The sequence below is a fragment of the Molothrus ater genome, chromosome 2, assembly GCF_012460135.2.
Source record: "Molothrus ater isolate BHLD 08-10-18 breed brown headed cowbird chromosome 2, BPBGC_Mater_1.1, whole genome shotgun sequence".
Taxonomy (NCBI): Eukaryota; Metazoa; Chordata; class Aves; order Passeriformes; family Icteridae; genus Molothrus; species Molothrus ater.
In genome coordinates this window covers 115,089,580-115,111,345 of record NC_050479.2, presented here as the reverse complement: position 1 = coordinate 115,111,345, position 21,766 = coordinate 115,089,580, and the positions used below count along the sequence as shown (strand labels likewise).

The 21,766-nt window shown below is 40.2% G+C and overlaps 1 protein-coding gene across 2 annotated transcripts in view; it reads left to right on the top strand.

The window, feature by feature from the left end:
- FCHSD2 (FCH and double SH3 domains 2) overlaps positions 1-21,766 on the top strand; it is a 120,596-nt gene that overhangs the window by 43,445 nt on the left and 55,385 nt on the right. For both annotated transcript variants that reach the window (XM_036404254.1, XM_036404253.1), the window contains exons 4-6: positions 17,433-17,509; positions 18,606-18,750; positions 21,568-21,701. In XM_036404254.1, the coding sequence (XP_036260147.1) occupies positions 17,433-17,509; positions 18,606-18,750; positions 21,568-21,701 (356 nt within the window). The remainder of the gene's footprint in view (positions 1-17,432; positions 17,510-18,605; positions 18,751-21,567; positions 21,702-21,766) is intronic.

Sequence of the window (21,766 nt, the reverse complement as noted above, 5' to 3'; positions counted from 1 at the left end):
AAGGGAGAATCTGAATTCTGGGTGTCAGAAAAATCCTGGAGGAATTCCAGCCAGACAGGAGACATGATGAAGGCTGTGTACATGTGATGAACACATGAGCAAGTCTCCACAATTTATCTTTAAATTCTGTTGAATGAGGAAAAGTGGCAACACTCTCACTGATAGAAGGAAGATTTGATTAAATCACTTTAAAGCAATGTCAGAAACTGCCCAAGAAATTCTTTTGAATTGAAGTTCAGTGTGAAGTTCTTGGAATCTGAATGGAAAAGAGGTGGTGATGGAAATGAAGCCAAATATCCATCAACTGGGAAAACAAAGCATGTGGCTTTGGAAACTTGCTCCGAGAGTTAGGGGATGTTGAGGTGAAGCAAAAAAGAGCATAAAAAATAAGTTCTGAAACACTATGCTTGTAAAATTAAAAAAAACCCAAGGCAGTTGGCTCCTGTATAAACTTTTATCTTTACTGACTCCAATTACAGGGCTGGAACAGAGTGAAAACCTGTGAAGCAAAGGAAGGTGTTGGTCTTTAAATCTGGATTATCCCTAACATTGCTCCTATAAGTTCTACACAACCAACTTTGAGGCCCACTGTAAATCAGATGAATATGTCCTTTTTTGAGGAATAAGTGAAGATCTAAAATTGATTTCATTTTTATTTGAGCAAGGCTCAGATGATTATTTCTTATTTTAGTCTCCTGATACCAGCTGTAGAAACCTGGTTCCTTTAGAATCAGTCACAGGCTGGAAAGGGTTGGAAGGGACCTTGAAGCTCATCCTGTTCCACCCCCTGCCATGGGCACCTTCCACTGTCCCAGGCTGCTCCAAGCCCCATCCAGCCTGGCCTTGGACGCTTCCAGGGATCCAGATTTCTTCAATAATAGTGAGAATAGAGAATTCAGCTGCAGAGCTGAATCCTCAACCTGTGTAAAAGTCAGTGCTAATGGCACAGGTTGTTCATCTGTGACAACTTCTGACCCATTAATGCTGCTCTGCATCCATTTAGTACCTGGTGCTCTGTGGGAAGGGAAAGTCCTGCCCTTAGAATTATAATTAGTCATGCCTAACGTACAGTTAATGAAGTTGGAGGCTGCTGGTTACTTGGATCACAGTCATTTGCCTGCAGTCTTTTTTGTGTCCTACTGAATCCTGGGATTCAGTGGGACGGCAGAAGAGCTGGGCTATCTCCATGAGTACTTACTGGAAAATTGATATTTGGGGGAGGTGAAAAGCATTTCAGGTAAAAATGGGTGATTCAAGCCATGGGCTTTTAAGAGCTGTGCTTGAAATACAAAAACATTCTAGTAGTTTTTAAGGATAAATTTTACATATTTTAGTAAAGTACGTTAAAATTAATAATCCTGGAGGACTGAAGTGGAGCAAATTCATTGTCTTAGATTCCACATTAGTATTTTACTTATTCTGTGACCAAAATGTAGAATTGGAGTAAACTCAGCGAGAATCCAGGCTCCCAGATAAGCAGATGATGTCCTGCCCATCTTCCCCAAAGTTCCTGCTTGTGCCAGTACTCCTTCTGGAGCGCTGCCTTCCAGCTGAGGGAGAGCTGCCATCTCTCAGCTGCTTTGTCCCGTGGCAGAACACAAGGAAAATGTCCAATAGGATGAAGAATACATTTCCTGGGCTCTGAACTCGGGCTCTGACCCCTGCTATCCACGCTCCGCTAGGATCATTCCAGGCATCTCCCAGCTCGGCCAGGGGATGTGTTGCTATCTTCCGTTCACATTCCCTCCCTTCTTTCTCTTGGTTTGTTTTCCACATGACTGGGAAACAATTGCTTCTTCCACATGGAGCCCTTCTCCCATTCCTGGGAAAATAGCAGGGAATGGGGAGCATTTGCATAATCGTCTTTAGTGCTATTGTGGGCGGGCTTTGGATGCCGGCACGGAGTTGCAGACTGGCCACCTGTCCAGAACAAATGAACTTAGCTTTTGTATAACGTTATCTGGTTTTCCACAGTGTTATTTTTGTGTAATGAATAACTCGATTAAAATATTATAAAACCCCATCATTCAGTAAATGTTTGTGTTGGGTTTAAATCCCCCCTCGCAGGGGTGAGGAGGGGGACGGAGTTTCCTCTTCCTCTGTTAGCACAACTATATTTTCAAGCTGCCTCTGACATAGTTTTATAACTGCCTTTGTGAAATTATCCTCATGAATATTAATTAGGGGTGTGGGAAGAAAAAAAAAAAACCAACCCCAAACCTCAAAATGATTTACATTCATTCTTGTATAAATGATAAATTAAGTGTTGTCTAATGTTTCCTAATGGTCCATTTCACCTATGTAAAACAATTAATTAAACAGTTGGCCACTCAGGGAAGGAAGAGGAGGAGGGTGCTGAGGACACCACCCCTGCCAGGGCTGCAGCACAAGAATTAAGCTTGTTCACTGTTTACATATGTGACTTTTGCATGTCTCAATGTTAGTCTTTGATCTCTTGGACTCCTGTGACTGAAATCATAAAAAACTAATTCTAATTTCTGCTTCTGAAGGGAAAAAAAAGAGACAGTGTGTTCCTATGTGCAGGTTTGGGGCTTTTGCCAGCTAAGGTGTGGGAAGGACAAACTCTGGGTGCCACATTTTATTGCACCTCAACCTTTGCCCTGCGACTGAGTTTCGATTGCTGTGTTATGAGAAATCAAAACAAACCCTTCCATACTTTCTGTTCGCCATAAATAACATGTGGAACTTAACCTGGACAGCAAGATTTCCATATTGCCCATTTTACTTTCAAGTTTGTATCTTCTATTGCCCATAGTAAAAACCAACTGGCCAAAGTTTGGCCAAGTAAGCACCACTAAATTATGACCCAGAAAGATACGGGTTTCTTCTTCCCCTGCATTTCTCTTTCCCAGAGCAGTTAAAGGTAAGAGCTCCATTGACCCACAGCACACTATTATTATTTTATCTGTGCTTTTGAACCCTTTCTCAGCTCCACAGTGGCTGTGGCATTGCTGCTTTGCTGTTTGGTGGCAGCAGATAAGAGGAGGGGAGTTTCTGTCAGGGAGCAATTGCAGTTCCATTCCTGAGACAAGAAAATCCACCATGGACATTGTCCTACCTTGTTTGGCTTCTGGCTCATTCCTGGTGCACGTGTCCCATGGATTGGGTCCAGAGTTCCTCCTGCTCTTTTATTTCCCTTAGTTAGCAATCACTTGGAAATGCTTCTGGTGAACATTGTAGGTTTCTGTGATTGATTTACGTGTCAGTGGTATCAGCTTTGGAATATTACTGGAATTATTATGGAGTTTGGTCTGGAGCTGCTCAGGAAGAGGCTGATGTGTCCCTTGTGTAGCTGTCAGTCAGCAGTGTTGGTTTAAAACAAGCTTGGAATATCTGCCAAAGAATCTGCCACAGATCCTTTGCTGAGGGAGAACATTAAAATCAGGCAGTTGTGTTTTGCTGCAATAAAATAAAATGTCCTTATAGGCAGCAAGGAATAAATATTGAAAGTCTGTAAATTAAGAAGTTTAAAGCCGAGTCTTCCTGCTTCAGCAGTTAAAATTTGCAGATCCCTTTTAATTTTGTGTGAATGGATGATTTGTATATGTATTTGATAAAAATATGAGTGCTGTTACTATAACCGGGTTAAAAAACTGTTTTGTTTGATTTGCTACCCCTGCTATGGTTTGTAAACCCTGAGCCATTAAAGGTGTGTTTTCTCTACCTGAAATGTGGTGTTTTCAAACCCAACAAACCAGTGAATTGGAAAATGGGGGCATGTTGATAACTGGACATATTTTTTTAATCTTTTGCTGATCTTTTTCCTGCTTTGCTTATCTCTCCTGTAATAACTGGGAATTGATTTCACATTTTATGCTCTCACCCACTGAGTGAAGACCTGGAAGTTGCCTAATTCATAGCCCAACTTTCAGATTTACAGCCATGGATCAGCACAGTGTTTACAGGAGCAGTTCTCCAGATATGACTGAATTTGGAGGATTTAAAGTCAGGCTGTCGAGTGCAATCTGATTCCTTTTGCCATTACTTATTGATGAGGTTTCCTAGGTTTTCCAGTTGTCAGCTTGCTGATGGAGCTCCAAGATTTAGGATGTTATGTGGGTATGGGAATCTCACTCTTTGTTTTCTGATTAGGAACCTGACCTCTGGTACCTCATTTTAACATTAGAGCGGACTCTGGTGAATAATGGTCTGTGTTGAAAGTGCATCCAGCTGGAATTGTGTCTTGGGATGGGGGTAGGGGGGACTGGAATCTTTGGATGCCATCATGAAGCAATTAGACAAGCTACTTAATAATTTATAGCTTGCTGTCTTAAGGGTTGTAAGCGTTTTGACTGAAGAGGGTTTTGTTTAACCTTTCAGGGCTCTCCATGAGGCCGAGATTGAGTTTAGAAATGATTTTCCTTTGAAGAGTGGCAGAGAATCCAGAACCAGATGACTTTGTCATCTATTAATTAATGCTTTGTCTTGCTACCTAAATATAAGAGTTTGCTCAGCTCTCTTAGAGCTTCAGTGTGTTGTGAATAGAGAAAAACCTTCAGGAAGCAGAATGCGAACAACAGGATTTTTTTGCAAATCTTGTTCTTAAACTCCTTTTTTGTTGAATTTGCTTGTGGCTTGGTGACTCTTTAGTGTTCTTTCACCTTAAATAATAAATATTATATTTAAAATAAATATAATATTTCCTAGGGAAAATGTAATGCTGGGGAAGTGAGGAAAGCAATTGCATCTCTACTAGACTTCCGTGATCTTGGTGTAATTTCAGTATTCTTGGTGTTTATATGAGTGACTTAGGAATTATATAGACACCTTCCAGTGAAACAACTAGTGATTAAGCACTTAATGAAATCCAATCTTTGGTATATCAAAAGAAGAAAAGCCCACCTGGGTTTTCAGATGCAAGAGAATGAGGGGCTCCACTTGCCTGGAGGTGTCCAAAGGCCAAGAACCAGAAATAAAGTGCAAAACACTGTCTGTAGGAACTGACTCCACTGGCTCTTCTAGAAATGTTATAAAATTAAAAAGTTAGGAGAGATTTCTAATGATAGTCTGTCAAGCATTTGTCTGGAGAAGAAAATATTTGTTTAAATATGTTGCTGATATTCTTGGATGTGACTATTTCACCTCCTGTCAGTGTGCAGCTGCTTCAGTTATATAAATATATATATTAATATATACTTAAATATAATAAATATATACATACAGTCACTGGGAGATATTTTGGATGACCAGATGTAATAGCTGGGGTTTTTTTTTGTTTATTCCCACTGTTCTAAGGATATTATCCAGGGTTTAGACCTATATTTGCTTTATATTGCTTTGAATTCAAGTCTGAAGAGTGGAATGGTTTCCTGAATTGCAGTGTGGATTCATTTTTCTCTACATTATTCTGTGTGTTCCCTTTTTGCCATCAAACTCATCTGTTCTTCCAAGGGCTCTTCACTTTGGGGGAACTTCATTACACAGCATCTCTTACAATATGAGTGTTAAATGTCATTGCTTTCTCCTAAAAACTTTCAGCCTTCCCGCTTTATTTCTCCCTGCTCACCCTGTGAGTGTGCTTAACAGAACCCTTTGGATAATACTATTTCTATTTTAAGGACTGGAATCTGCAGTTTTCCCCTTCCCTCCAGCTCATCTGCTTCATTTTTAATAGGAATAATTTGTGGCTTTCTTGTGAAGGGCTATTCCTGTTGGAATAACCTTGTAGTTGCTGATACTTATCCATGGAAGTTGTGGATGTTTTTCCCCCTTGTATTTTTTTAGATCCAAGGATTAAAAATAATATCTACTGATCTCTGCAAAGTGGAAGCTGCTGCTTGATACAAAATAAGAATTCTCAGTACTCACCAGGGCTTGACTTTGAATACCTTATGCTCAAAGTACTGCAGGGTGAATAGTGCAGCTTCATGTAACTGCTGTGTAATCTGGGATTAAATTAAGGTGCTGATGTGCTGAGATCAGTGTGGTGGGGATTGACATGGTCTCATTCCCTCATGGGCTCACTTCATTTGCATTATGTTAACCTTTGCATGTCATTTTTTGCCTCAAACTTGAGTTGTTGTTGCCGTATTTGATTTTGGGAGGTTTTGGTCTCTGTCCTTCTGCCTGGCCTGATGTTACAGACTGCTGACCATACCCAGGGCACTGGTGCTCCCAGAAACCAGAGCAGAAAAATCTGCTGCAGTCTGCATTTATCTCATTTAATTTGCTGATGTGGAACTGTAATTGAGAGCTTCCATTTATCATTGTAGCAAAACGTTGTTCTAAACAAGCTGGACAGAACCACCTGAGTTGTTGTCTCTGAACGCTTGTGTGTGAAATGCAAACCTGTTTCCAAGGAACTCATTTCAGCCCTGTTCTTGGCTAATTTTATGTTAAAATATATTTGTTACCAGCATAGACTTGGAATTTCAGGCTTCTCTGGTTTATTTTATTAATATATGAGTCAACTTGTGGCTCAAGAGCTTCTCTTGTAAATATCAGTAAATACATAAACAAATATTGCCTTTGCTGTTTTAAGATAAAGAATCCAAGGAAATTTGATCCAAATAATCTTAGTTTGCTAGGATTTGAGCCTTTGCTTTTGTAAGGATAAGAACCCAAGCAAATTGGTCCAGATAATCTTTGTTTAGGACTAAGATTAGGACTTCAGTCTTCCTTCTTTTCTTTTCCTTCCTTTTTTTGGGACCTGCCCTGGAAGCAGTTTGGGAATTTTCCAATTTTGAAACCAGAATAGGAGGACATTTCATATCTGTGGTGAGAAATTAGCCCACAATCCATTCAGAAAGCAGAAAAATAGCCAAGGCACCAATATGAGGAGATGGCACCCTCCTTCAGAACACCCCTGCGCAGCTCCACGCCTTCGTTTGCAGCACCACAAAGCTTCCAACAAACCCCACACGGGCTGGGAGGGTTGTGACACGAGGTGGGGGAAGGCAGAAAATGCCCAGTTGAGAGGAAATGTGCCATATGCTTCCCAGTGCCGAGCTGCCAAACTGCAGCCCTTCCCCATTGTGTCGGCGCGGTGCAGAGCAGATGGTTCCTTTCCCCCGGCACTGCCTTTTCTGCCTCGTTCTGTTTGTCTGATAACACCAATTCCAGGAGCTGCACGTGGGAAATAATGTATAAACCTCTACAAAAAACCTTCCTCTGGATGGACCTGTGCTTAGCAAACATTGAGCCTGAATTAATGCGTTTTTTAAGCTCCCTAAGACAAGCTTTCCTTCTCTGTCTGTGCTTTCTATTGACGTGATGATTTTTTGTTTTTCTGAACTGTTCCTGTTAAATTCTTTCTTAACTGAGCAGGAAGGAATTTCTTTTTCTTTCTTTTTTTTTTTTTTCATGTGAACAAAGTCAAACTGAGTTGGACTCTGATGTTCTTGGCAGCTCTTGTAGGGTTGGCTTGTTTTCTGACTTCAGAGAAAAATTGCTTTCTAATAGACTGTTTTTCCCCTTAGTGAGTGCTTTGGCACCTGTATCCTGAGTTGTGGAAGGGTTTCTTTTTTTCTACAGATGTTTGAACATGAACACAACCTTTAACATCTTTGCATTATTGCTGCCAGCTTTTCTGTCCTGTTGAAAACAGAGATTTTTTTTTTCTAAAAAATAATATCCTTGATTTAAAGTACTACCATACTGTAAAACAGTAAATTTACTCTATAAAATGCTATTAAAGACACTTTAAGATAGCTAAAATGTTACTTAAAATTTTGTATTGTTTGCATAACTTTATTCTGTAGCCTTAAATTTTCCTTTCAGTCTCTGCTACTGTTTGATTTATAAAGGACAAAACAAAACCATGGCAAATCCCTGGAAATATAAGGCAATACTTCAAAGGTTCAGCTAAAGGAATGAGGATGTCACATCCTGTGTCCTATAGGATAAATGAGGTGTTAAGGAATGTGCTGTGCACTTGGTAATTTTGTTGTTAAGTTATTACTTCAGGGTTAATGTGGAGTCTTGGAAAGGTGGGAGATTTTCTGTGGTAAATTAAGGGAATTATAAAGGCTGTGATCCCTGGGCATCACTGCTGCCTGTGGGAAGCTGGATGTGAGCTTTGGAGCTCCCTTGCCTGGGAATGTTGATATCAGTGATCTTCTCTAGACCCAGTTTAATTATTAATGGTGGTTCTGATGTGCCACATCCACCTGGGATCTTCTCATGGTAACCTTCCTGTGGCTTCCCTGCTACTGTGGGCACTGTTTACTTTTTCCTATGGGAAAAAAACCCTCTAAGAGTTTTAGGGTTTTCAAAGCTCTAAAATGGATTTGTTTTAATTACTTCTTTCCAAAAAAAACCAAAAACCAAAACAAACCCAACAGAATCCAAACAAAATTCTGTTCCCTGTGCTGGCACTGCTGAGGCACCTCCAGTCCTGGGGCACTTTTGGACCCCTCAGGACAAGAAGGACATGGAGGGTCTGGAGGGTGTACAGGGAAGGGAATGGAGCTGGGAAGGGAATGGAGCCCCAGGAGAGGCTGAGGGAGCTGGAAAGGGGCTCAGCCTGGAGAAAAGGGGGATCAGGGGGGACCTTGTGGCTCTGCACAGCTCCTGACAGGAGGGGACAGCCAGGGGGAAACAGGGACAGGACAAGAGGAAATGGCTTCAAGTTTCTCCTGAAATTTTTTGAGGTTACCACTTCTGTATTTCCCTGCAGGACACGATCCCACCATTTTTTATGCTCTTCTATGAATGGGTATTCTTCCTAAAAAACACTTACATGGAATTCCCCTCACCCAGGAATAAATAAAGTATTTCTTCTTCTTTTTCTCCACTTGAAATGATGAGTTCTCCAGTCCCTTTTCCTGCATCAAGTCTCAAAGTTTACTAGCCAGAAGAATAATGTGGCTTTGGTGTCTGCTGACGTAGAATGCTGAAAATGTTGTTAGGTACAACTTTGTTCTTACTCTGCTCCTCCTCAGGCTGCCTGATCAATCCAGCTGTTTCATGTAGGAAGTCCAAACCTTTGTTTTCCATAACTGGATGGTGGTGCCAAAATTCCTTGGCGGATGGAAGCGTGCACACTTGTCTCCCTGATTTCCAGGGAGCTCTTGGGTTGTTTGTGCAGCTGGAAGAGTTATCCAGCCAAGGTGAATCATCTTCATTTCTTTTTCAGAAATTTAGGTCTCTTTGTCTTCTACCCTTGACATTTGTAACTGTACTTTTAGTGCAGATTTAGGGGTTCAGAACAAACCCAGAGTGACAGGTGAGGGGTTAAATTCCCTGACTGCTGTAGAGTTTGTGCTGCATTTAATTATTTTGCTGATCTGAGCATAACTAGGTGAGCACTGGCAAACCTTTCCTCATGAAATCACAGAATGGGTTGGGTTGGAAGGGACCTTAAAACTCACTGGCATCAAGGACATTGTGGGGCTGTGGTGGGACCAGTGACGCTTGGAATGTGTGGCTGCAGCATCCCAGAATTTCTTTTCCATGCCACTATGTCTTCCCTGAAATATTTGATGAAAAAGGGCTTTGCTAATTAGTCTCAAACTGCATAAGTTTATGAAGCTGTAGGAACTGACTGCTGTGCACAATTTTTATTATCATCTTCTATTAGAGGGGTTGATTTCAGCAAGGCTTGAAGTGGACCTTTAGGGGTTAGTGTTGAACAGAATGTACAAGAAATATGAATTTAAAAAATTATTTAATTATTAAGTAGTGAATTCTGAATAGTGGTGATGCTTTCAGAGCAAAATTTGTTCATGTAAACTTTGCCAGACAGATGAAACGTACTGAACTCCTTAAAAATATGGCATTGCATTTTCAGGCAGATTTTTCATTTTTACCTCATATTATGATGTACACAATTAAATTTATGCCAAAATCTGACTTAATTGCAGGTTCCATATTCTGAAGATAGACCAAGCTCAAAAGCTAATTACCAAATTCAAAATTAATTTTAAAACTTCACAGTTTAAACAGGATAAACTTCACAGCAGTAACACTTCCACTGTTACAAAGTGATCAATAAATATTATATGAAGTACAACTGATTTCAGAGTTATTTGCCAGCTGTTTTAGGGTGGGAGAAAAATCAGCTTTGTGCTCCATAGAGCAGGAGCTGTGTCCGTGCTTTGTAATCATGTGAACCTTTAATTAAGAAGTTCCCACAGAATAGGAAATGCTGACCTGCTGGAGACACTTCCAGGGAATAACACAGAGCAGCTTCAGTGACAGCACTTTGGAGAATGAAACAAATTCAGAAAGGTTTCTCTCAAAATAGCAAATATTTAAAAATTGAACCCTCCTAAATGGCATTATTAAAAAATAAAACCCTGACACGCCTGTAGTTTACTAATTATGGTTTGTTGTTATGGTCAGTGCCAAGTCCTACAGTGAGGATGAGAGAACCACAATGCTGCAGCCATGACTTACTGGTCTTAAATACATATTTTGTAGCTCTTTGAAACAATACAGAGAGGTCACTCAGCATTCCTGGTTTACTCTGATTGTCCCTTTGTAGCTCTTCTAGTGCTTCCCTGCTTTTTGAGCTAGTTGAAAAGTTTTCAACTGGTTCCCTGAGGCAAGTGAACTGGTTAATAGGGATTTTTAATCCATAGCTCAGGCTTGGCTTAGGAGATCCCATCCTGATCCTTCTGTTTAGTAGAGCAGCGGCTGCACAGTGTTCTCCAGCCAAAAAATACTGTGGAAGGTGAGGTTTTTGCCATCCTTCATCAGCCACCCAAGATCTGAATTACAAGAAATTTGGAAATTATTGCTGTGCACCTCACATGTTACAAAACTGGGAAGTATCTGGTTTTGGTCTCACTCAGCAAAACAGAACTCATGGAGGTAATTATGGGGAAGGTGAGAATTTGAGAACTACCCTTTTTTTTTAGTCCTAACTGGGGCTTTCCTTTTCCCAAGGCTCCACATCATGATCGTGTTGTCTGTCTTTATGTCCAGCAACACAGAGCTTCCATTTGGGTGAGGGGAAAGGAAAAATCAGCATTCCAGGAGTCCTTAGACTCAGTTTGGTGCTTGTTGAAAGTGCTATTCTTAGCAGCTCAAACAGAGAAGAAGAACCCCTGTACCTGACAGCAGTGCTGGTTAAAACCCCCCAGAAGTTTCTTCAGACTCAAATTAAAGGGATGCTTCTGGCTGGTATCCCTGAAAGCAGCAGAAAACGGTGGTGAGGAGCAGACAGACGTGTCCCCCATGTCCTGCTTCAGCTGAGGTGTGAGACAGAGGAAGGATGTGGCATTGGTGTCCCCAAGGTGGTTCCTCTTTGGAGGGAATGGCAGAAATGCTGCTGTGCCATCTCTGGGGGATTTGGGTGGCATTTTGTATTTGTGTCCTGAGAAACTTTGCTTTGAATTAATGCTGGCAATCAGACCTGCATCAGACATGGAGGAAAAGAGGTTGTTTGCCATGACTTCACTCTTCAGTGTTAATTTCAGGAAAGGATCTTAAAAATCACCTCATCCCAACCCCTGCCATGGGCAGGGACACCTCCTACGATCCCAGGCTGTCCAGCCTGGCCTTGGACTCTTCCAGGGATCCAGGGGCAGCCACAGCTGCTCTGGGCACCCTGTGCCAGGGCCTGCCCACCCTCCCAGTCAGGAATTCCTTCCCAAAATCCCATCTGTCCCTGCTCTCTGTCACTGGGAAGGCATTCCCTGTGTCCTGTCATTGCCTTGACCCCTCTGCACAGCCTTGCACTTGGCCTTGTGGAACCTCATGAATTTTCCTATTTTTAAGCTTTAGATCTGTCTAAGGAGCAAGGTCCAAAGTTGTTAAAAGTTTCCTAAAAGTTAAAAATTAACTCAGCCAAAAATGACATAGTCTAGTGCAGTAGGGAGGAAAAGAAATCTGGTTTATAAGGAGTAGTGTAAAGCAGTGGTTCCCCATCCGAAATGTGATCCAGGACTTTGGTTTATCTATTAGGAATGGGATTTGCTCAGAAGCACAGACTTCTGAACCAAAAGGCAAACTGACTTCTTCTCCAGAGCTGCTAATGTGCCTTTGGCTCCAGGGAGATCGATGTGGTGGAAACCTCCTGATACCTTGTAATACAACCTGAGGCTCTGCCCCTTCCTGAGGTTTTCTAACAGTTTCATTGGGACTTAAAGAAAGCCAGCACTGAAAAAGAACTCTGAGTTTATGTAGAACAGCTTCACGATCTAGGAGAATCTAGTTATTTCAAGCATAAGAAGGAATAATTTTAGATGGTTTAAACAGGAGCTCCTTGTATTTTGAAGAATAAAATCAATCTTCAGCCGTTATCCAACTTTCACACTTTAAGATGGGGGAATTTTACTCAGATTTCCTCACTGGGTGGCTGGAAAGCTGGGGGATTTTTATTTGCTTGGATTATTGTACTTTCTCAGGGGTTGTAGAGCTAAAAATGGTGAGAAGAGAGTCCCTAAACTTCAGGCTGCCTGAAATACTCTCACTGGATAAATCCTGGATGGTGCAATAAGAACATCATCACAGTCATTTTTAAAGGAGTCATTTAGCAAAAGGCCTTCAAAATAACCTGGAATGTTTCCAAATAGCAACATATCCTTAGTGTAGCAATTTAAAATATGTAATTTAGGAAGTGAAAATAATTTCTCTACATGAATACTGGCCTAGGTTGGTGTAACTGGATTTATTCTGGTTTGTAATCTGCTCAGAATTGGAAATATCTGTGATTAAGTTATGGCCGTGATGCCACATCATGGAGATTACAATTAATTTTTCTTGATGCCTAAAATCCTAAAATTTGGAAGCCAAAGGCAGGAGAATTCAGAGAAAAAGCAGTTGGAAGCTTAGTGAAGTATGATTCTATTACTTAAAATCTGTCAGGGTATTCATAATAAGGGAGACTCTTAATAAGCCAGAGAAAGAAACTTCCAACACTGGTTTTGTGCCAAGTAATACAGAATATGAATCCCTAGATTAGCTATGGATCCTGGCCTGATGAAAGGTCAAGAATATAATAGGTTAGAGGGTATTTTGATGAATGAATCTGAATTGGCTTTAGGTCTAGTCAGCTTGGCTGCAGTGGATTTATCCTCTGATCATTTCCTGTCTTAGCCCTGTGAGTGTTGTCTTTGAAAACTGTGAAACCTTTGAAAAAAAAGGACCAACTTAGTGCCTTTTTTTTTTTAAAGAAGGGCTGGGAGAGGAAAAGTTAAATTATATCGAATTCAGGTTGTTTTGGAGAGAATTAAGATGCTGCAAATAAAGCAGCAGTTTTAACAAATGAACAAAGTGAATGAGAAGAGCTTTGACGTTTCCTTTGCTAAACCTGATTGCAGGAGTGCCTGAGGTGATACTTAACTGCTGTACATGAATTTTTTAGCTTCCCACTTTGTTTTTCTTTGCTTTCTTGTCATGCTTCAAGTATCTGAAAATAAAAAGAGAAATGAAGCTGCTTGGAACAAAATTGTGAATGAATAAATGAATGAATGAAACTCTATATTGTTTTGGAGTCATCTGATAGTGGAAGGAAAATCCCATCTTGAGGAAAGAGAAGCAGCATGGTTAGGGGTGTAGGTTCACCTTAAATAACCAGCCTTTCCTAGTGTTTCCAGGGAATTTCGCAATTGATGCTGCAGGCACAGGGGAACCTCTTTTATCTCTCATTTAACCATGTTAAAGGCAGTGCAGATCAGCAGTCAGGGCACCTTTTGGGAAGTGCCAGGATGCACTAGAGAAGTCCATGTGCTGCCTGTTGCAGGGATTGTTTTCATTTTCATTTGGCCATAGGACTGCTGCCTAAAACCCTCTGTGAGCTCCCAGCACAGGAATTGTGTCTGACAGAGCTTGTGATGCCAGTGGAGCCACGTCACATCCTGCCTGGAATCCCTGCCTGTGTCCCTTCATTCTCATTAAAATATTTAATCTAGCTCTGGTAAATAAAATGTCACTTGAAATAACCACTATCCCAGACTTTAGTACTGACACTGAATGGTTCTGCTGGATTCAAGAACCAGAGTTCTCACCTCACAGGCTGTATTGCATTTTCTGCTCCCTTCTCCCTGTCCAAACATTTCCAAGAGATTGGGAAGGGTGTAAAATCTCTTCCAGGTTACTCTTGAAGCTTGTGAGGCAAACATCTGTGTGATTGCTAAAGCTCCCTCCTGAAGTTTTGGCCCCAGGTAGCTGTGTTTGAGTGAGTCAGGCTCCCTGAGCTCGCTGAAGTTGGGTCAAATCTCACTGGTTTGAGAAAAAAAGCTGAGGGCACTGGGGAAGTGCTTGAAATTTCTTGGTTTGGGTACACCTAATTTCTTCATTTGTGTAGTAGGAGCATTCTTCAATGCTTCAAAATCTAGACATTTTGCATTTTGGCTGTGTGGGTTTTGTGGTTTTTTTGGTTTTTTTTTGGTTTTTTTTTTTTTTTTTTCTTTTTTTTTCGTTTTTTTTTTGGAGGAGGAGTCTCTGAGTCTCTGTGTGTGACAATTCCCCTTCATCCTCAGCCAGTCCTCATAGATTGCTTCATTAATTACACAGAATATTCTGAGCTGGAAGGGACCCACAAGGATCATCAGTGAATGGCCCATACAGTCTTTGTTCTCTAAAAATATGGGTTTGAAAATATCTGATATCAATCAAAAGGCTGTTTTTACAGTGGCAGGAGAGTCTTGGTGTAGCTGTCAAATTTATTTTGGAAGAACCAGCAGTACTGAAATAAAACAGAATTTCCACAGTGCCTGTACTCACAATAATGACAAAGTGCAACATTCTCAACACTTTTTTCGCATTTAAAAGTAAAATAAAGCAAAGCTCTTTTGCACATAAGCAATGGATGGGTCTGATAATAAGAATTAATACATAATAAAACTGTGACTTTTTCTAGCTGCTAATGGAGAGTGTTAATTTGCAGCTGTTGATTAGTAAAAGTGGCTTCCACATTTCCCATGAAGTCAGTTTAATTGGGAGTACCCTTGCTTTTTCCAGAGAAGAAGCAAAGTAAAGAGAGATACTGAAGCCTCTCTGTTGTGGAGTGTTTGCCTGCCAGAAGAGGACTTAGCAAACAAAATAATGCAAAAAAGAAATAATCATGTCAGAAAGCTGCTGTGATAAAGAGAAGGGATCAAAATGATGCAAGATACTGAAACCAACTAAATGAAAAGCAGTACTGAATTTGGCTGCCTGATAGTCCCAAAACTCAGTTTTACATCAGCTGTGTCTGTCATGCTTTCTGCTATCAATTATAGGTTTTTTGGGTACCTGCTGTCGCCAGCACCTCTCCATTATTATTACAGATAAAAACCTTACAACTGCTTTGGAAAGTATTGTTAATATGACTCTTAAAAAGTCTTCTAACAATGATCTTTTAATTTGAGTCATCTCCCTCTTTTCTAGTGGTGATCCCTTTTGTAAGTATTATAGCAAGTATTTTTTTTTTTCCTTCCCAATATCTGCCACAAATGGCTTTATTAGAAAATGTCAATAAGTAGACTTGAGGGGAGGTCTGGTGCTAGGGAGCATCAAGTAGGAGCTGCAGCCCTGGGAAATACAAATCTGAGTGTGTTTGAAATTGTGCTGATTTTTTCCTGGATGCCAGAGCTCCAGGAGTGTTTGGACAATGCTGTCAGGGTGGGATTGCTGGACTGTGCAGGGCCAGGAGTTGATTTTGTGATCCTTGGGTCCCTTCCAGCTCAGGATATTCCATGATTCTTTTATCCTCCCTATTCTCTTCACTTTTTTGAGTGGTTCTGTTGCTAAGCTTGTTCAGTTTGGGAAAAAATGGTTAATCCCGCTGGGTTTATGGTTTATTTGCTGACATCAGTGATAGGATTTCTCTGGGCAAAAATAGCTTTATTTATCCCTCTTGTGACTTTTTTTGCATCTTAATTTTGGCAGAGCTTGTCCTCAGCTGCCAGTGAGCTTTTTTTCCTGTTGGGGAATGTGTGTTCAGCATCTTGAGGCAGATCTCGTAGTGGAGTCTGAAGAATAAATGGTGGAAACATGGAATTAGCACCAGGTGGAGGCATCTCATAAAGCTCCAAATCCCATCACAAATCGCTCTGCCAGGGTTAAAGGAAATGCTGTTTTTCCTTTTATCTGGGATTTTTTAACAGCTACCTAATGGAATTCACATTTTTTTAAAAAACATGAGGGAGCACGACTTTGCTACTAGTGATCTGTTAGCAACATTTAATTTTTCTATGTGAACACATTGATCAAATCATAGCTTGGTAATAAATTTCAACCACTGTGTGGGCTGTAAGACATTAATAAAATCTTGTGCTGTTTGAGCTACTCCTGATATTTTTTTCTAGGAGTAATTCAAAGGTTATTGCATCTTAAACATGATATGGAAAGTGTAAATAAATGACACTGGGCAAAGATGTCTCACCCCAGGCTCTTCCTCAGGAATGCTTTTCCAAAATACTCCTGGGGCATTGATTCTTAGCTGGAGAGGGAATTTTCACCCAGATCTCCACTTCTTTCTTGTGTAGACTAACATGCAAAAGGTGGAGGTGTTTTTGTGGTGATGGTTTGGGTTGTAAAGGATCCTCAAGGTCTTCGAGTCCAGCTGTTGTCCAGCCACTAACCCATGTCCCCAAAATGGGATATGTACTGATATATTGAGGAAAATGGGATATATATGGATATATTGAGGAAATGTGATATATATTGATATATTGAGGAAATTGGATATATATTAAAGAAAATGGGATATATATGGATATATTGAGGAAGATGGGATATATATTGATATATGCAGGAAAAAGGGACCTATGTTGCTATACTGAGGAAAATGGAATATAAATTAATATATTGAGGAAAATAGGATATATATTGATAGATTGAGGAAAATGGGATGTATATTGATATATTGAGAAGATTGGGATATATACTGATATATTGAGGAAATTGGCATATATATTGAGGAAAATGGGATATGTATGGGTATATTGAGGAAAATTGAATATATATGGATATATTGAGGAAAATGGAGGGGTCTGCAGCCAGAGGAGGGGTCGGTGTGGAGCAGCTCCCCTACCCTGTGTGGTTATAAATGAAACCTTGCTGCTTTCTGACCTTGAGTATGAAAATGTTGTTATTGATTTCCTGAGGCCGTGCAAAAAGAAACTCAGGGACTGAAGGGTGCAATTAACATTAATAATTAAAGATGAGCTACATTTGTCAATCTCTTGTCTGGTGTAATGCTCCGGGTAATGGGCTCCTCCTGGGAGCAGCAGAGCTCCTGCAGCCTTGGATGATCTGAGCTGGGCATGTCAGGGGGGGCTCATAAGTGATGATCCAGATGTTTCCTGGATTCTGGGAGCCCCCCTGTCCTGATCCAGAGAAATACAAATTGGGGTCCTCACAGCTGGCACAAGTTCAGCCCTTTCCCTTCCAACATTCCCAGCTCTGAGTGTGGGAATTTGTACATTTGCTGAGCTGGAGATTGCTTCTTTGGGTTTTCATTTGTCTGATGTAAGAGCAGAAATGGTATTTTAATTACCTTTTTTTTTTTTAAACTATTTTTCCCCCTTTTTTAACAGAGCATTCAGAAGCTGGCTAGCCAATACTTAAAGAAGGACTGGCTTGGAATAAGAGCTGAGGAACGAAGTGATTATAGGTAATTTACCAGTTGGATATCTCAAAATTACTGTATTTATCATTTCAATTTGTGTCATTATTTTACTTAACAATGAATCACTGCTTTTCTGTAGCTAATTTTTCTTTTTCCTTTGTAGTAGAGCATTGCCAGTTAAAAGAGAAGCTTTGTTTTCCTGAGATTAGTCTTAAATAGATGTTTATGACTTGAATATTTAGGAAGATGGGAGAAACAAAACAGCTTGACAGGACCACAACTGTAATTTGCATCTGTTTGGGTATTAATGCCTGTATCTGAATATAGATTTTTGTAGATAACTTTAAGGCTAGAGGGATAAGTGTGTGGATTGTTTCACAGGAAAAGAGAGGAAGAGATCTCATTTTATGAGGCTGTTCTTTGTGAAAATCACATCTGACAGCAGGGAGGATGCAAAGCAGGAGACGGTTGTTTACAAAACTTTATTTCATTAACATGAAAGGTGGATAAAACATGAAACCAGAAATAACTCAGTTGCTGAAAGCCTTTGAACAGCAGCACCTCTTAAATATTTGTAATAAGCGTTCAGATGTTTTGTTTTAATGTCTTCTTTGTATTTCCACAAGGTTTATTTCAAGCAGGAAGAAATTGACAGATTTGTGTTTGGGACTTTCAGCACCCTCACGTTGCTTGTGTGTTTAGAAAGAAATAAACTGAATTATCAGTCTCAAGTGTACATAAAACACTCCCATAATACCTGTGAGATCCCACAGTGCCAGAGATCTTCTCCAAACCCCTCCCTACCCATCCCCAAGTGCTGAATCCAAAATGTTTGGTAGCAAATTGAATCACAAGAGAGGAACAGGTGGGAAAATCTTTATTTTTGGTATAACTTCCATTAAAGGTTTTGTTAAAAGTGGAGATATTTGCTGGTTCAGCCTAAAGGATTGTGCTTTAATAGTTTTAAAAGCAGTTCTTGGAAAAATGTGTGCTGCTGTCACATAAACCAGCCCAGGAGCTGGACTCTGATTCTTGTGGAAGATCCTTCCAGTTTGGGAGATTCTATAAATCCACATTTTTAGTGGAACACCTGACCTCCCTTTCTTCCTTCCCACACCCTCTCTGTGTTTCATTATTTCAGGAGCATGTACTCAGTTTGGAAATCACTCTTAGAAGGCACCATGCAGGTGGCCCAGTCCCGACTCAACATCTGTGAGAACTATAAAAACTTAATTTCTGAACCAGCCAGGAGTGTCCGGTGCTTTAAGGAGCAGCAGCTGAAGAAGGTACTTGTGCTTTAAAAAATCCTCTAAACTATTGTCATTTTTATTGAGGAAAAAGATGCTTTTTGAAATCTTTTATTGTGGCACTTCTAAAATAAGTAAGTACTCTTCATCTTACAGATGTAAGATTCATCTTATAGTACTCTTCATCTTATGCAGCTTGTTGGAGAGAGATCAAAATTCTGAGCTGTTATCTCAAATTGTAACTGCTTGGAAATGAATCTCCTAAAAATATTATATCAGTTGGTCAAATGTATCTCAGCAAATCTCACACTGTGCTGTAGAAATTGCATTGCATTGGGTTTGCTGTGACAATTGCAAGTGGTTTTTCTTAGAAGAAGTTCAAATTTTAAGAAAAGACTCCTCTGAAACATGGAGGAATGGCTTGAGCAATCTCCAGGGTGGAGAGTGGAGACTGTCCAGCCACCTCCTGGAACACTATCACAAGTAAGTGCTCCAAAAGCTGCTTTAATTATCTCTTTAATTATCTGTAGTTGTCCCTGCAGAGAAAATAGTGTAGTTCCAGTGAGCTGGATATTAATTTAATTGCTTGTTGCATTTGAAAATCATTTATGAGGGTGGGCAGGGCCTGGCACAGGGTGCCCAGAGCAGCTGTGGCTGTTCCATCCCTGGAAGTGTCCAAGGCCAGGCTGGATGGGGTTTGGAGCAGCCTGGAACAGTGGAAGATGTCCTATTAATTAAAAAAGAAAAAAAACCCAAACAACAGACATTTTATCTGTCCTTGTTACAAAGTGACAACAAAGACCCAGAACGTACCTAGTTCTGTGTTCTAGAGTTTTTTGTAAAATACTTGGTTACAAATTTAAATAGATGTTCCTGTAATGTGAGCTCTCAGTATCTGAACAAATTATTCTACTCCTAGAAACATGTGCAATTTCTGTTTTATGAGGGAAAAATTAACTTTATTAATGCTGTTTTATTGTCCTGTGGAATTTTATTTTCATGTGAAGCTTTCAAAACAACGCTGTGGCAATTGTATGGCATTCTTACTGGTAAATAATTGTACTTTATTCTTCTGCAAGTGGTGATAATTCAGTGTTCATGAGTCAGCAGCAGAAGTGGGATCTTTACATTCTTAAAAGTCATAGAAGTTCCTTTATTCCTGCACTTCTGAATCAGCAGAACAAGTTATTACAATTATCAGGCCAGTATTCTGGTTCAGAGTATTCTAACAGTGATATGCTTTTCCTACAACATGGAATTATCATCCACTTGGCAGGATTAATTTTCCTACACAACCAGTTTATTGTTTTACACAGTGCAGCCTCTCACCCTTCCCTGTGAATTCCCAAACAGATAAATAATGGATAGAGAAATAATTGTTCTGACCTCCATTCAGACAAAAGCTTATCAAAATTAAAATTCAGTCAGCAAAATACTTGTAAGGTTACATGGGAATACCCATCTAAAGTGGCATCCAGTCTAATGATAATTTTTTTATTCTACAGGGATGCAAACCAAGATTATTTAACTCTTCTCAAATGATCTTTTTAACAACTGGGGTTATTTGATATTTTAATTTTTTGATGGTGGCAGGAGATTTTAGGGATCAAAATCCCCACTGATGTTGCAAAACCCTGGTTCTTTTCACTGGCTTTTAGCTCTTTGTCAGCCATCCTTTACATACAGATTATTTTACCTTTCATTTTTCACTGATGCACACAGAGGTCTGCCTTCCACCACTCCCCAAACCAGCCTATAAGGAGTGCACCCTCTGGAGCCATTGCTTTATTGGTCTGCACACATCAAACAGTGCCTTTAGTGGGAATTTTTTGTAGCAATTTGACAGCTTCAGGGAGAGCAGGATTGTGTGGAGAGAAGACCAGCAGTTCCTGTTGGCTGCCAGTTTGTTTTTTCCAGGTGGCTGGGTGTTATTTTTTAGCACTGGAACAGGGGGAAGTCAATGTTAGGTTGTTGGATCCCAGCACCCCGTCAGTCCTGCACTGCTCCCAAAGGAGGTTACATTAATTATGCATTAATAATTAGTGTAATGAAGGAGCTGAGGTGTTTTGCAGGGGTGTTCAGCACCTGGAATGAGGGCAGCCAGGGGGGTGATGATGATATGAAAAGAGCTTGGACTTTTGAGTGACATTTGAAGGACTCAAAGGTTTGAACTGACCCCTGGGTGCTGCTGGAGCCTTCACTGACCACATCCAGCCTGTGATGTCTGTAATGAAATAGAAATCCAGTGGACTATCAATCTCCTGCATGCTTAATCCAGTTTGGTAAAAGAAAATCTTTAGTAATCTCTTCTAAAGAGAGTTTTAATTCTAGACACTGATGATTCACATTGGTTTTCTTACCTAGATCCTGCTGAGCACACATTCTTTCCCACTTTGTTGGGGTTTTTCTTAAGCTGGCAGGGTGTCTGAAGAATTGCTGAATATAATGATTTTTCTTCCTGTTGTATTGTGTTTTGTGTGGCAGCTTTTGCCTCATATTTTAAATTTTAAAGAAGGAAAAGATTAATCATTTTTTGGTATCATTTCCAGTAGATTGCCTTTGGATTTTCCCGGTTGTATTCTGATAGCTTCAACTAGTTACTGCATCCAAAGCTTTCAGAACTTTTCTGTTTAATTTGTGGGTTATCATAACACTTTAAACAGCAGCAGAAAGAAAGGAAGAGAGGTTTTGTGTTCTGATCAGTTTTAAAAGACCTGCATGAATAATTGACTAGGAGTGACTTGAAGCCTGCATCCTTCCCTATAAAATACCATAAAAAGCAGCAAAACGATGATGATAATATTATTTGGATGCAAAAAAGAAGTAATATTTTCTTCCCTGAATGCTTTTTTTCAGTGTGTGGACCAGCTGACAAGGATCCAAGCTGAACTACAGGAGACAGTCAAAGATTTAGCTAAAGGCAAAAAGAAATATTTTGAGACTGAACAGATGGCTCAGGCGGTGCGGGAGAAAGCTGATATTGAGGCCAAGTATGTTTTTCTAATGGCATATGCAGGAATAATTGCAGCCCCGAAAAGCACATTTCTATTAGGTT